The sequence below is a fragment of the Scleropages formosus genome, chromosome 21 (genome assembly GCF_900964775.1).
Source record: "Scleropages formosus chromosome 21, fSclFor1.1, whole genome shotgun sequence".
Classification (NCBI taxonomy): domain Eukaryota; kingdom Metazoa; phylum Chordata; class Actinopteri; order Osteoglossiformes; family Osteoglossidae; genus Scleropages; species Scleropages formosus.
The window spans coordinates 25,076,020-25,087,730 of NC_041826.1; the positions used below are offsets into that span (position 1 = coordinate 25,076,020).

Consider the following 11,711-nt stretch of genomic DNA (forward strand, 5'->3'; position numbering starts at 1 on the left):
TCGGGGTTTCGCTGGAGTATGAACACATTTTTTGTGCCCTGTGATTTTACAAATTTTTGCTCCTTGTGCTGTTAATATTATTGGTGTATGTTGATTTTTCAGTGTACTTGATAGTTTCTCAATGTTTTAGATGTTTTACAATGACATCTTGCCACGGAAGCATATTACAGTGGTAAATTATTGTCTTTAACGATAAATGTTAAAGCAGTTCACATTTTTAATATTCAGTTTTTTTGGGTGGAGGTATTTGGTTCAGTGCATCGTGATGTCACAGTGGGGTTTTTTTTTTTTTTTTTTGTAAAAACACACCCACAACCTTTTGAATTTCCCAGTAATGATTGCAGCCCTGGGTCTAAAAAGCTTGGACACCCCTGGTCTAGTAGGCAGACGCTCAAATGCGTAACTACCCGCTGTCGTGGAAGACGGACCACGTTTCGGAAAATGACCAGAACGCACACGAAACTCTCTCAGCGTGGCTCCTGTCTCTTCATACCCTCTGCTCACGTGCTCGAGTGACGAGCGCAAGCTGACTGGTTGCCGGCCCTCTTGCAGGTACGTTGAGTACATGTGTGACATGATGGCCGACGAGCCCATCATTCCGCACAGCAAGCCCATCCTGATCCGTTCCATCATCATGACGCCCGTGCCGCTCTTCAACAAGCAGCGCAATGGCTGCCGACCCTTCTGCGAGGTGTACGTGGGCGAGGAGCGCGTGGCCACGACCTCCCTGGAGTACGACAAGATGAAGTAGGTCTCCTCCTTATTGTGGCTGCTTGGTGGAGCCTCCTCGTTTTCACATCATCGCTTTGCGTGAACGCTCCATTGCCCCACAGCTTGCAGAATAAACCATTTATATAGCTTTTCATCAACTTCGTCGATCCAGGTTAAGACCCTTTCCCAGGGGTGCTGAAGCAGGACTGTCCTGAGTTTTTAAAGAGGAAAAAGTTGACTTTAGTCCACATCCTTCACTTCACTACCTTGTAGCCCAAGTGAAACGTATGAGCTGCACGTGTTTATCACTCTGTTTGTTTCTATGTGCTGAAGGCGCTTCATTCTCTTTGCACGGTTGTTTTGTTCCTGTATGTCCGTGGGGCAATAAGTGATGCTGCTCTCGGAGTGTGTGAAATGCTTGCTGCGCTTCCCTTTTGAGACCGTGTGCTAACCTTCCCTGGAGGTCACTGTGAGCAGCGGTCCGCCTGCGGTGACCAAGCAAAGGGCCATTTGAGTGCCTCCAAAATTCCTTATTTTCTGTAACCCGTTGCAATGTAACTCTGCACGTTTACGGGTCCGGCTTTGACGCCGAGTTCCCAGCTCTCTCGCGTTGCCTGAAAGCAGAGCATGACTCTGTTCAAGTTGCAGGTCGATCTGAATAGGGTGACATGTTGCCGTGTACATCGGCTCGAAATGATGGCAGCTCGGTGTAAAGGGCCCTATTCGCTACGTGCAGAGACTTCAGGATGGAGGACGGCCGGGCAGAGATTCCTCTGGGGATCACGGTGCAGGGAGACGTGCTTGTTGTCATCTACCATGCGCGGTCCACCCTGGGAGGACGGCTGCAGGCCAAGGTACTGGGCATGTGGCCCAACTCGGAGTGCTGTAACGGAGTGAGCTTTCACTTTTCACCCGCTGGCTTTACTGTAAACATAAGAGCCTAAAGTTCTTTTCGTTCACAATTGACACATGAAGACAGTTGCACTATGACTGAATCCTTGTTTTCGGTGGCTTGAAAGGTATACCAAATGTGTGTTTTGCCGTTCCCACTTCACAGATGGCATCCATGAAGATGTTTCAGATCCAGTTCCACACAGGGTTTGTGCCCAGAAATGCCACCACGGTCAAATTTGCAAAGTGAGTATGATGGAGTGTAATGGCACTGTGCCTCCAGTGTCGGTTACGGCACTACGGCTGCTCTTGGCTCGCCGTCTCCGTCAGTCTTTACTGTGCCCAGCTGGCCATCGCACCGTAGACCTGGAGATAGTCGACTCCTGCCCATCTCAGATAGCAGTGCTTTTATTGCCAGACTGTGTGCTCAGTGAGAAGTACAGAGCAACATATTGGTCTCCCTTGTGCTTTGTCGACTGTGGACAGATGTTATTGACTTCTTTCCCCCTTATGGTCTTAGTTGTTTCAGTTTTGTCCACCTCTTTGTCCCTGTGTGACAGGTATGACCTGGATGCCTGTGACATTCAGGAGAAATACCCAGATCTCTTCCAGGTAAACCTGGAGGTTGAAGTTGAGGCTCGCGACCGGCCAAGCCAGAAGACCCCACCGTGGGAGAACTTTGCCACCAAGGGCCTTAATCCCAAGATCCTCTTCTCTAGCAGGGATGAGCAGCAAGAGATCCTCACTAAGTTTGGTGCGTTTGGGGACCTATCAGTTGATCAAATTTTGTTCTGAACAAGTTCTTCATCGGCCAAATTAAGTAGCTCCTACATTATGGTGGTAGGGTTGTGCTTGACTAAAGTTCGGCTCCAGTTATGGTACAAAGTTTTTTTTCAGTCACGTTACTGGCCAAAGGTCTCGTCTTACAAATAGGTAAATAAAAAGGAACCCTCCCTGGGTCATACCTGAATATGGAGCAACCATGTAGACTGGTCACGTTCTGTACATGGTCAAGAGCCTTGCAGTCATCCCCTTCTACTCGTACCGTACGCTGTCAGTAGGACGCATTTCTGCAGTGACCTACAAATCCCCCTGCTTGTCTCTGGGATTTGAGGATTTCGACCTGCTTTGCTTGCTTACGTTCTTGTCCAGGCAAACCAGAGCTTCCTCGGCAGCCGGGGTCCACAGCCTTCTACGATGCCGAATCGCCCCAGTCGGACCAGACTCCTGAAGGTTCCGCCACGGAGCCGGAATCCCCCCAGAGCGCCGACGCCAACACCAGCAACTTCTTCCAAACCCTGGACTGGGATGGTGAGCCACTGGCCCAGCAACGGGTCGTTCTCCACTGGCTGCCCAGCGCTTGACGAGCTATTTCATTTATGTGGGATCCCTTTGTTACCATTGTTTAAAAATGGGAAAATGTGTGCCAGGAAGCCTTGATGCTGTGAAAGGGGCCAAGCTGAAAGCAAAAGACGCTGTCGTTATCACCATAGTTAATGTACTGAATGTACAGTAAGAGCGGTACACTTCCCTTCTGGAACACATTTGAAGACAGTCCTCTGGGGACTGTGACCATGGACAGTTATAAAAAGCCACTTGTAATCCTTAGAATCTTTAATGAGGACACTTTCCTAGGTGGGTGTTAAATACCTTTTTTGCCTCTCGCTATCCAGCCCAGGCCCGTCCTTGTACTGAGCGGCGCACTTCTCCCCCGTCCCCTGTTACAGACGGAAGTGGCCACGAGGAAAGGCTGGACAAGCTGGCTGAGGAGCAAGAAGAGCTCAGTGACCCATCCGAGGAGGACTCGGGCCCTCAGGTGTGTAAGCCCAGTGAGGACAGCGAGCCCTTCTCCAGAGAGCCCGGCGAAGCTCTTTTCAACACCGACTTCCCGAGCAAGCCCCCGGAAAGCCAATCCGACGACAGCGTGGACCTGCTGGGCCTGAACTCCAGCTCCCCGCCAAGGACGGGTCACAGCAGTCCCATGGCAGGCCCTGCTGCGGCGGGCATGAAGACCTCCTCCAGCAACAGTGACCTCCTCAATGACCTCTTTGCACCTGCTGTCAGCGCTGAGCATGGCAGCACCAGTGATCTCATCGGGGGAGGTGTAGATGATGACCTGCTCTTCGGCAGCTCTGCTGGAAACGTCCCGGCTGCCCCGACAGCCAACTGCGGCCCTGCAACCTCAAAAGGTAAATGTTACTGTCGTGCAGTCATCGCTCTTGCTTATTTAAAGATGTGAGCGGCCACATAATGTTGCTGAAAGAAATTTTAATGTTGATGCTTAAAATAAACGTGAAAAATTTGCTGCAGTAAAAATCCGCAAAGAGTCCGGACAGATTTGAAATTGTTCTTAATAAAATGTGAGGCTGAGGATCTATAAGGAAGCTTATTCCAACAGCCCCCCCTGCCCCAGCCAATAATAAACAATAGTTTACTATTAGTTGCTGTCTTTGTCCTCAGCCTTTGTATGGTTGCATCGCGTCTCCTTGAGTTGCCTCTACTTTTGTGCAAAAGAGGTTCGGAACTTGCGACCCGTCCCTGTGCGCCTGCCTTTAAAGACGACGAGTCGTTACTTGTTTTTTCGAAAGCACCATGTTCACAGTTACCACAGGCGTTAAATTTGTGGCCGTAATTATTAAGCCACATCATGACAGCTGCTGACCCCAAGGTTGCAGGTTCGAATCTCACCTCCGGCTGTCGTATCCCTGAGCAACGTGCTCACCCTAAATTGTCAGGGGTCCTGAACGCTCACCTTGTCTTCCTGATGTTATCGTCTGTCTGCATTATAATGCTTCACAGACACTAAAAGTACCAGAGTTTTCACTTTAAAGTCATCTCTAGGTTCATTCTTTCCATTTTGGTTCCACTAGTGGCCTCATCTGAGCTGCGCTTCCCTGTTTTGTCGTCCCAACACTTGTCAGCCAGCGGCTTCTTTGACCCGTTCGAGATGGTTTCTGGGGACACGGCTTCCGCCCGTCAGTCCGGGCCGGACCTGTTTGGGGACCTCATGAGGGCAGAAGGTGCTGGACCAAGCCTCCTGTCCAGCAACCCGACACCCCCCCCAAGCTCCTCCTCTGACTTCTTCAACCTCAGTAAGTCGTTGCTGCCGCCTCCTCGCTGGCCCACCTCTCAAGCGAAGTGCCTTACTGCCAGCACTCTGGTGACACTGTGCTGACGAAGCCAAAGATCTGCATTTCACTCCTGCTTTGCATCATGAGGCAGTGACTCGAAAGCCGTGTAAAAAGAGAAAGAAATGAATGCATTCATTTGGCATCATGTCATCATGCATGAGTAGCCCATTGGAGACGTGTGTTTCAAACTGCTGGGATAAACTGTGCTTCTGAAGCTCCTTTCTGTAGACAAAGTCACGCACTTAACGCACGAATACGGACAGGACGACAGTGCAGCGCGTTGAAAGTAACCACCATAATAAAGCGGGAAGCCAAAGGTGTGCAGGTGCCGCTTGCCGCTCTTGTTGGTTTCTCTGTAGACGAGCAGCGCCGTGGCACATGTTCTCACAGAGAGGCAGAAACTCCCGCAAAACTGCGCACTTCCTGTCCCTTTCATAAGTACTGCACAAATATTGTGAAGTTATTACAGCGGAGCGAACGGTAATGTTCGCTGTTTATGAATGGCTCAAGCTGAGGCGGCCGCTGGCCGACCTGCACGCACTTATTGCATGTCGGCTGCGTGATCCACCAGAGTAGCTCTCATTTTATCGCCGTGCTCCCTGGGCGGACCGCTTTGCACTCAGAGGTCGAAGGTGAGCTGTGTGTGGCATTAATCAGCAGGTGCAGTTTGGCGTTTGTACTTGGCGTTCAGATCGTCCACGTGAACATTAGCTGCTGGATGTAGAACTGTGTGTGCACGCACGCGCGTGCGCCCAGCCGGTCGTCATTTCTGGCGTGCATCTCGGTGCTGCTGACTTGTACCGTGGGCCTGTATGCGAGTGTCCCAGTGGCGCCGGCTGTCCTTCTCGGGTCCAAAGCGGTGTGCGTGCTCTACCTGGGTTGCTGTGCAGATAAGCTGGCAGGTGACCCCCCCAAGATGACGACTTCCGCCAGCCAGCCAGACCTGCTGGGAGGGTGGGAGAGCTGGGCCTCCGGTGGAGCTGCGAGCAGCAGCAGCAGCAGCAGCACCTCGAACGCCGCCAGCAAACCCTCGTTCACCGGTACGTTCTCGTCGCCTGGCATCAACACCGACGTTCAGAAGGGTCATGTAAGGTCGGCATGTGTCACGTGTCCACGGAGGTATTGCTTTATACGCACAGACTGCCCGTGTTCACTGTTTGCGACACACAGCCACTTTAGCATCTGTACTTGTGCGTTTTCCCCACAATAAACCTATATTTCTTGAACTGAACGATTTCTTTTGATTTAATGTCAAAGTGAACTTTATAAACGCACGTGGAAGTGTGCTGGAGGAGAAATTTGCTAGACATACAGTAGTTGTCAACTGTCAACAAATGGTTTGATATGTGGTGCAGATGTTGACACACACACAAAAGTTTTCATAGTTTGATCTGTTTTCCAGCTCCTGGGGTTTCTTCTCTTTCCACAACCAAGTCGCAAAGCTTTGACCCCTTTGCGGATCTGGGCAACTTGGGCCCAACACTGCCAGCTAAATCAGGTTCGTATTCATTGCGCTGCACAGCAAGTAGAAAAATACACTGAATAAACAGAGTTCTGCCGCAAAAGTGCAGCAAATGTCTCCTGCAGTCCAGCTTCAGTTAACTGTAGTGGAAGAAATGATGGCACTGAGTTATGGAATGGAAGTGCTAAGGCCGTCCGCCAGATGCTTTACTTCACAACACGCTGCACACAGTCAACTGGTTAATTGATTTCTCGTTTGCCATTTAGGCTCCACAAGCACTGCTTTTTCAGGCCCAGGTTTCAACAGCAAAGCGGCCTCTTCCGCAATAGGTGGTGCCACGTGGAAGTCGGCTCGGCCGGGGACAGTGCCAGGTAAACCGTGGGCACAGCCGAGTGCCCCTCCAAAGCCGCAGCCCTCCAAGCCAGCTGCTCAGCCAGCCAAGCCCAACTACAACCTCAACTTCAGTGTGATTGGAGGCCGAGAGGAGAGAGGCATCAGAGGCCCTGGTTTTGGTGAGAAATGGCTGCTTTGAGGGTTCAGTGAATTGCTTATTTTTCCCTCCACACCGAGTGTTGTCCTTGAACTGATGTTGTGTTGCTTGCTACTACCTTCAATGTTCTCTGGGTTTCTTCCATGTAAAACTTACAGGCCCAAAACCCAAAGTGAAGGAAGATGACTTTGAGGACCTCTTATCAAACCAGGGTTTCGCTTCCAGGCCAGACAAGAAAGGTCCAAAGACCATTGCAGAAATGCGCAAACAGGAGCTGTCAAAGGAAATGGATCCCCAAAAAATGCAGGTCAGCCGCCCTCCTTTACTCGCAGTAACTGCCAAAAAGTTGACCTTGGTTTCTAAAAATAGATTTTAGAGAATTTCAGAAGCCAATAGCGGTAAAGAGCTTTGAAGAGACCCGAAGGGTTTTTCTTTTTCTTTGAGTTGAATGAACTTGACTTATGAGCACTGCTCTTGATGCCAAGGTTAATGTTGTAGCTCCTCAAAGATTAAACAAATGTTCCAAATCAAGGGTTATCGAGAGATTAATGACATGAAGACAGACTTAGATGGAGTATTTTTATACCAAGAAACTGGGTTTTCTTTTCGTATTGGATGATGCATTGGTGGACTGGTGAGACTTGGCTGGTAATTCTTCTGGTACAGATCCTGGAATGGATCGAGGGGAAGGAGCGCAACATCCGGGCACTCATTTCCACCCTGCACACTGTGCTGTGGGAGGGCGAAACTCGCTGGAAGCCAGTGAGCATGGCTGAGCTGGTCACCCCAGAGCAAGTGAAAAAGTTCTACAGAAAAGCTGTGCTTGTAGTCCACCCTGATAAGGTACTTTCTTAAGGCGATGTGTTGACTTAAGACTGTGGTGTCGCTGTTTGTTTAGTTGCATTACCTTCTCTGAACAGATGAGCTAGTAGATCAAAAGGTCTACACTCTTGGTTCTGGAGGGCTGGCTCTATGTAAGCTTGAATTCTGCCTGAAGATATTAAATTCACATTTATTCGTTTAGTTGAGCTTTTCTCCAAAGTGACTGACAGTGTTAAGCTTGTAACAAGTGTAACCTTATTTACCCATTTACACAGCTGGGTAATTTCACTGCAGCAATTTAGGGTAAGGACCTTGCTCTAGGGTACTTACAGCCGGAGGGGGGGGGATCAAACCTGTGACCTTTGGATCTAAAGGAAGCGCCTCTAACCGCTACGCTACCAACATATTAACACTTGATTGTAGTAATGCAGCAGCTTCTGACAGTATCAGGGTTGTTACCCAACCCACATTGCAGACTTTCGGAACCAAAAATGGAAGAGCTGTGATATAAGGTGTAGTGGTGTGTAATGTCTCTTTTTAAAAACATCTTTTCATTGTCAAGAAAGTGAAGCAATGTTTAATGCATTCAGAAGTGTAAATCCCACTGAATCTGTGCATTTGTATCTTTCAGGCACAGGGACAGCCCTATGAACAATATGCCAAAATGATCTTCATGGAACTGAACGACGCATGGTCGGAGTTCGAGAACCAGGGTTCGAAGGCTCTCTTCTGAGACCGAGAAGGTCAAGGGTACCACTTCTAGAGGTGTGACAGAGAGATGTCTGATTCTCAGTGTTTTTGAGACAATCACTGAATGGAAGCTGGTTATCAAAAGAGGGACTTGCTTCTACCCGTTTAAACACTGATTTTGATCCATTGTTCTACGTCCAGTTCAGTGTCACCATCTAGTACTTCACAGTCCCAGGGCAACAGCTGGCATGTTTGGTGCACCCCACGAGACACACATCCTTCAAGCAGATCCACTTGAATGTGTGCTGTGCACAGCAGGAGGTGAAGAACTCAAATACAGTTCTCTGGATTTCCTGTTGAAGTAGTAAGCAAAAAGGAGTGACAGAAACTGGGCTACATAGCTGTTTATAAAAAAAAAAAAAAAAAAAAAAAAAGATTTTTGTCATGTGTTTGTGCATTGTTTTGTCACTCAAAATGTAAATATCGTGCTGTTGTGGTTCTTCTTGATCCTTCTACTTCTGAGCTGCCAATTCAAACACATGAGTATGTAGGTTTCTTTCCTCCCCTGCGCAGTATTATACTGGGGACCGTGTCGTTTTTTTCCTTTTTCTGATTTTCAGTCTTTGCAACAATTTTGAATCAAATTTATATTTCTACATTTTTGTTCTCTAACTCATGGACCAGTCTTTAATTTCTATCTTCTTATTTATTTTGTGAATCACAAGTGTACAAGACATTTAAAAGCAAAAATAAATAATATATGAATTGAATGTCTGGATTTAAACTCCAAAAACAAATGGTTTTCTGTATAAATAATTCCAAAGTATATACTAACATGAATGTGGTTTTATATGGTCTTTGAAGATTATATGACTATGTTAAAATTTTCTGCAACTGTTATTTTCTTGTTCAATAACATTCTTTAAAACGGGACTGGTTTGTAGGTGATGAAAAGGTTTAGCTGTCGTTGTGTTGCATTTCTTATACATGACACTCAAGATTTACTCCCAGTAGATACAATATTATACTTACATTGTGAACTGATTCCATTTTATAATCATGCTCATTAAAAAAGTTTCAATGAAATGAGGGCGTATGTTTTAGAATGAAAATCGTGCTTACATTAGTCACACCAAGAATTGTAACTATGGTGATACATCCCAAAGACATGTATTAATATTCAGCATGAAAGTGCTGTCTTGGTGTAAAGGTATGGAAACATATTTTTTTGTTGTGATGGATATGTGTGACAAATACAGATCGTTTGACTGTGTTTGATAGAAATGTTTTCCTTTCTGTGCATTCCTGTATGTGTGAGGGGGTCACATTGGACCTGTGAATGTGACAAAACAGGGTGCTCCTTTCCTCTCGGAATGTGACGTAAGAATAATTCATATTCGTTGTCTATAATTTGTGGCATAAAGTTAATTTTATCAAAGCCTTAAATTCAGAACTGTATTCCTATAGTGCTAATTAAAGTTCTGCTGCTCTTAGTTATATTCAAACAAGAGGTCATCAGACACACACTATGAAGGTGTGATGGCTGCAAGGGTGAAGTTACTTCTAAGTACTGTAGTGTAGTATTACCAGCAGACATGACTCACTCCAAAGGGCAAAGTGTTTAATGGTGTACAATATGTTTAGGGTTTATGTAAATTTGTTCTCATAGTATGATCTTTTCTTCTTCCATTCTCTGCCCAACGTAACTTTTTTTTTGTTTTGTTTTTTATGATTGCGGAGTTAGGAAACAAATGTGGAAAAATTAGTTTAAAGTTAAGAGTTAAGTGAACATTAGGTCTGTTCCAACTAAACATTGTAAACATCATGGTGTTTCAGCTGGGGAGGGGGGAACTCTTTCGCTTTAAATACAACTAATTAAAACAGCAATCTTGCGTTAAATTAAAAAAAAAAAAAAAAAAAAAAAAGAGTAATGCCTCCATTTTTGCCGTGTTTTCAAAATTACTTTTTCATATTCTTCTGAAATTAGCACACAATCCATTTTACGTCTCCTGAACATGTTTTTTGAAAATTTTTGATGTCCTTTTTCTCCACCGTCTAAATACATTTGAATATTTTGTATTTTCTCTTCATACAGAACTTATTTCATGGATGTGAGTGATCGCTGGCAATCTTGTATTATGTCTGACCAATAAACACAATCATGAAAAACTTATTTCTGCCATTTGGATTATGAATTTGCAGCCATGTACACCAGTTAATGGAGAATACCTTGATGGTTTTTAGTCTCTATTCAAAGTTGGACATTCCGCCAAAACTACCCTACTTGCAGTATCCGATGTCCTCTGGTCTGCTAGAGTGGCCTCCCTCTTCAGTCCTCATCCTCCTTGAGCTGTCTGCAACATTGAGCTGTCAATCGCTCGAATTGTATTCTCCTCTCTCGGACAGCTTGGCATCAAAGAAACGGCACTGAAATGGTTCGAGTCCTACCAATCAAGTAGATCCTACCGAGTGATCAGGTGTGGCTCCCCATCACCTAGGCCTCTCTCAACTGGTCTTCCACAAAGATCAATACTTGGGCCCCCTACTCTTTTCCATCTACAACTCTTCTCTTGCCTCTGTCATTGCCTCTCATTGATTCTCCTATCACTGGTATGCTAACAATACACAGCTCTTCCTTTCTTTTATCCTAGAGCTACAACTCTGTCATTTCACTTACTTCATTGGCTAAGAACCTGGGAATAATAGACTCATCTGTCTTTCAACAAATGGAAGCAGCAACTTGGTCCTGCATATACACCCTGTGTAACACCGGAAGGATCCAGCCTTATTTCCAAAGAAACTGCCTGGACAACTGTAGCTCTCTTCTAGCCTCTGCCATCAAACCTCTACAGCTTATACAGAATGCCACTACAGAAGTTGTTTGACCTCCACCTCTGGCTGCTTGGTGGTCCCACACACAAGAGGTCCAGAATCAAAAGCACAAAATTATTTTGTTCTGGCTTCAATGTGGTGTAATGATCTCGCTCTCTCTCTCGGAACTGCTGAATCTCTCACACCATTCAAGGAGAGTCTCAAAACACATAAGGCATGAATTAAGGTGTTCAAGCAAGTCTACTGGAGAAAAATCCCCATGATTTGCCACGAATTTTATGTTGGCTGATGTAGTAAAATCATCCACAGATTTCATTAGCTACTTTGGCAATGTGCATGAACTGTACCAGTCTACAGATCTCAGAGGCACTTGGACATGAGGGACAATGAAATCATAGGCACCATCACCAAGTTGGAGGCACAGTCACTGGCAGAAGAGATCGGGTCCTGTCAGTTCCAAATTTGCACAGTGGTCTGGTTTGACATCCTTCACCAGGTGAGTAATGTAAGCAAGTTCTTGCAGTCTCCCAGAATGAAACTATGTGGCTGTTCATATCCTTAACAATGTCCGTGGTGTAAATGTCCGTGATGGAGGGGAAAGAGACCTCGATGATCTTCTTAGCTGTCCTCACTATCTGCTGCAGGGTCTTGCGATCCAAAACGGTGCAACTTCCATACCAGG

The 11,711-nt window shown here is 46.3% G+C and overlaps 1 protein-coding gene across 6 annotated transcripts in view; it reads left to right on the forward strand.

The window, feature by feature from the left end:
* Positions 1-10,122, forward strand: part of gak (cyclin G associated kinase) — a 28,898-nt gene extending 18,776 nt beyond the window's left edge. For 2 of the 6 annotated variants that reach the window (XM_018728709.2, XM_018728711.2), the window contains 13 exons: positions 553-747; positions 1,448-1,565; positions 1,769-1,848; positions 2,163-2,356; positions 2,755-2,913; positions 3,276-3,791; positions 4,473-4,694; positions 5,624-5,773; positions 6,136-6,231; positions 6,462-6,707; positions 6,844-6,992; positions 7,352-7,528; positions 8,139-10,122. In XM_018728709.2, the coding sequence (XP_018584225.2) occupies positions 553-747; positions 1,448-1,565; positions 1,769-1,848; positions 2,163-2,356; positions 2,755-2,913; positions 3,276-3,791; positions 4,473-4,694; positions 5,624-5,773; positions 6,136-6,231; positions 6,462-6,707; positions 6,844-6,992; positions 7,352-7,528; positions 8,139-8,240 (2,404 nt within the window). In that variant the 3' untranslated portion in view covers positions 8,241-10,122. The remainder of the gene's footprint in view (positions 1-552; positions 748-1,447; positions 1,566-1,768; positions 1,849-2,162; positions 2,357-2,754; positions 2,914-3,275; positions 3,792-4,472; positions 4,695-5,623; positions 5,774-6,135; positions 6,232-6,461; positions 6,708-6,843; positions 6,993-7,351; positions 7,529-8,138) is intronic. The other 4 variants (XM_018728710.2, XM_018728712.2, XM_018728713.2 and 1 more) reach the window with 4 other exon arrangements.
* Positions 10,123-11,711: the final 1,589 nt, after the last annotated feature.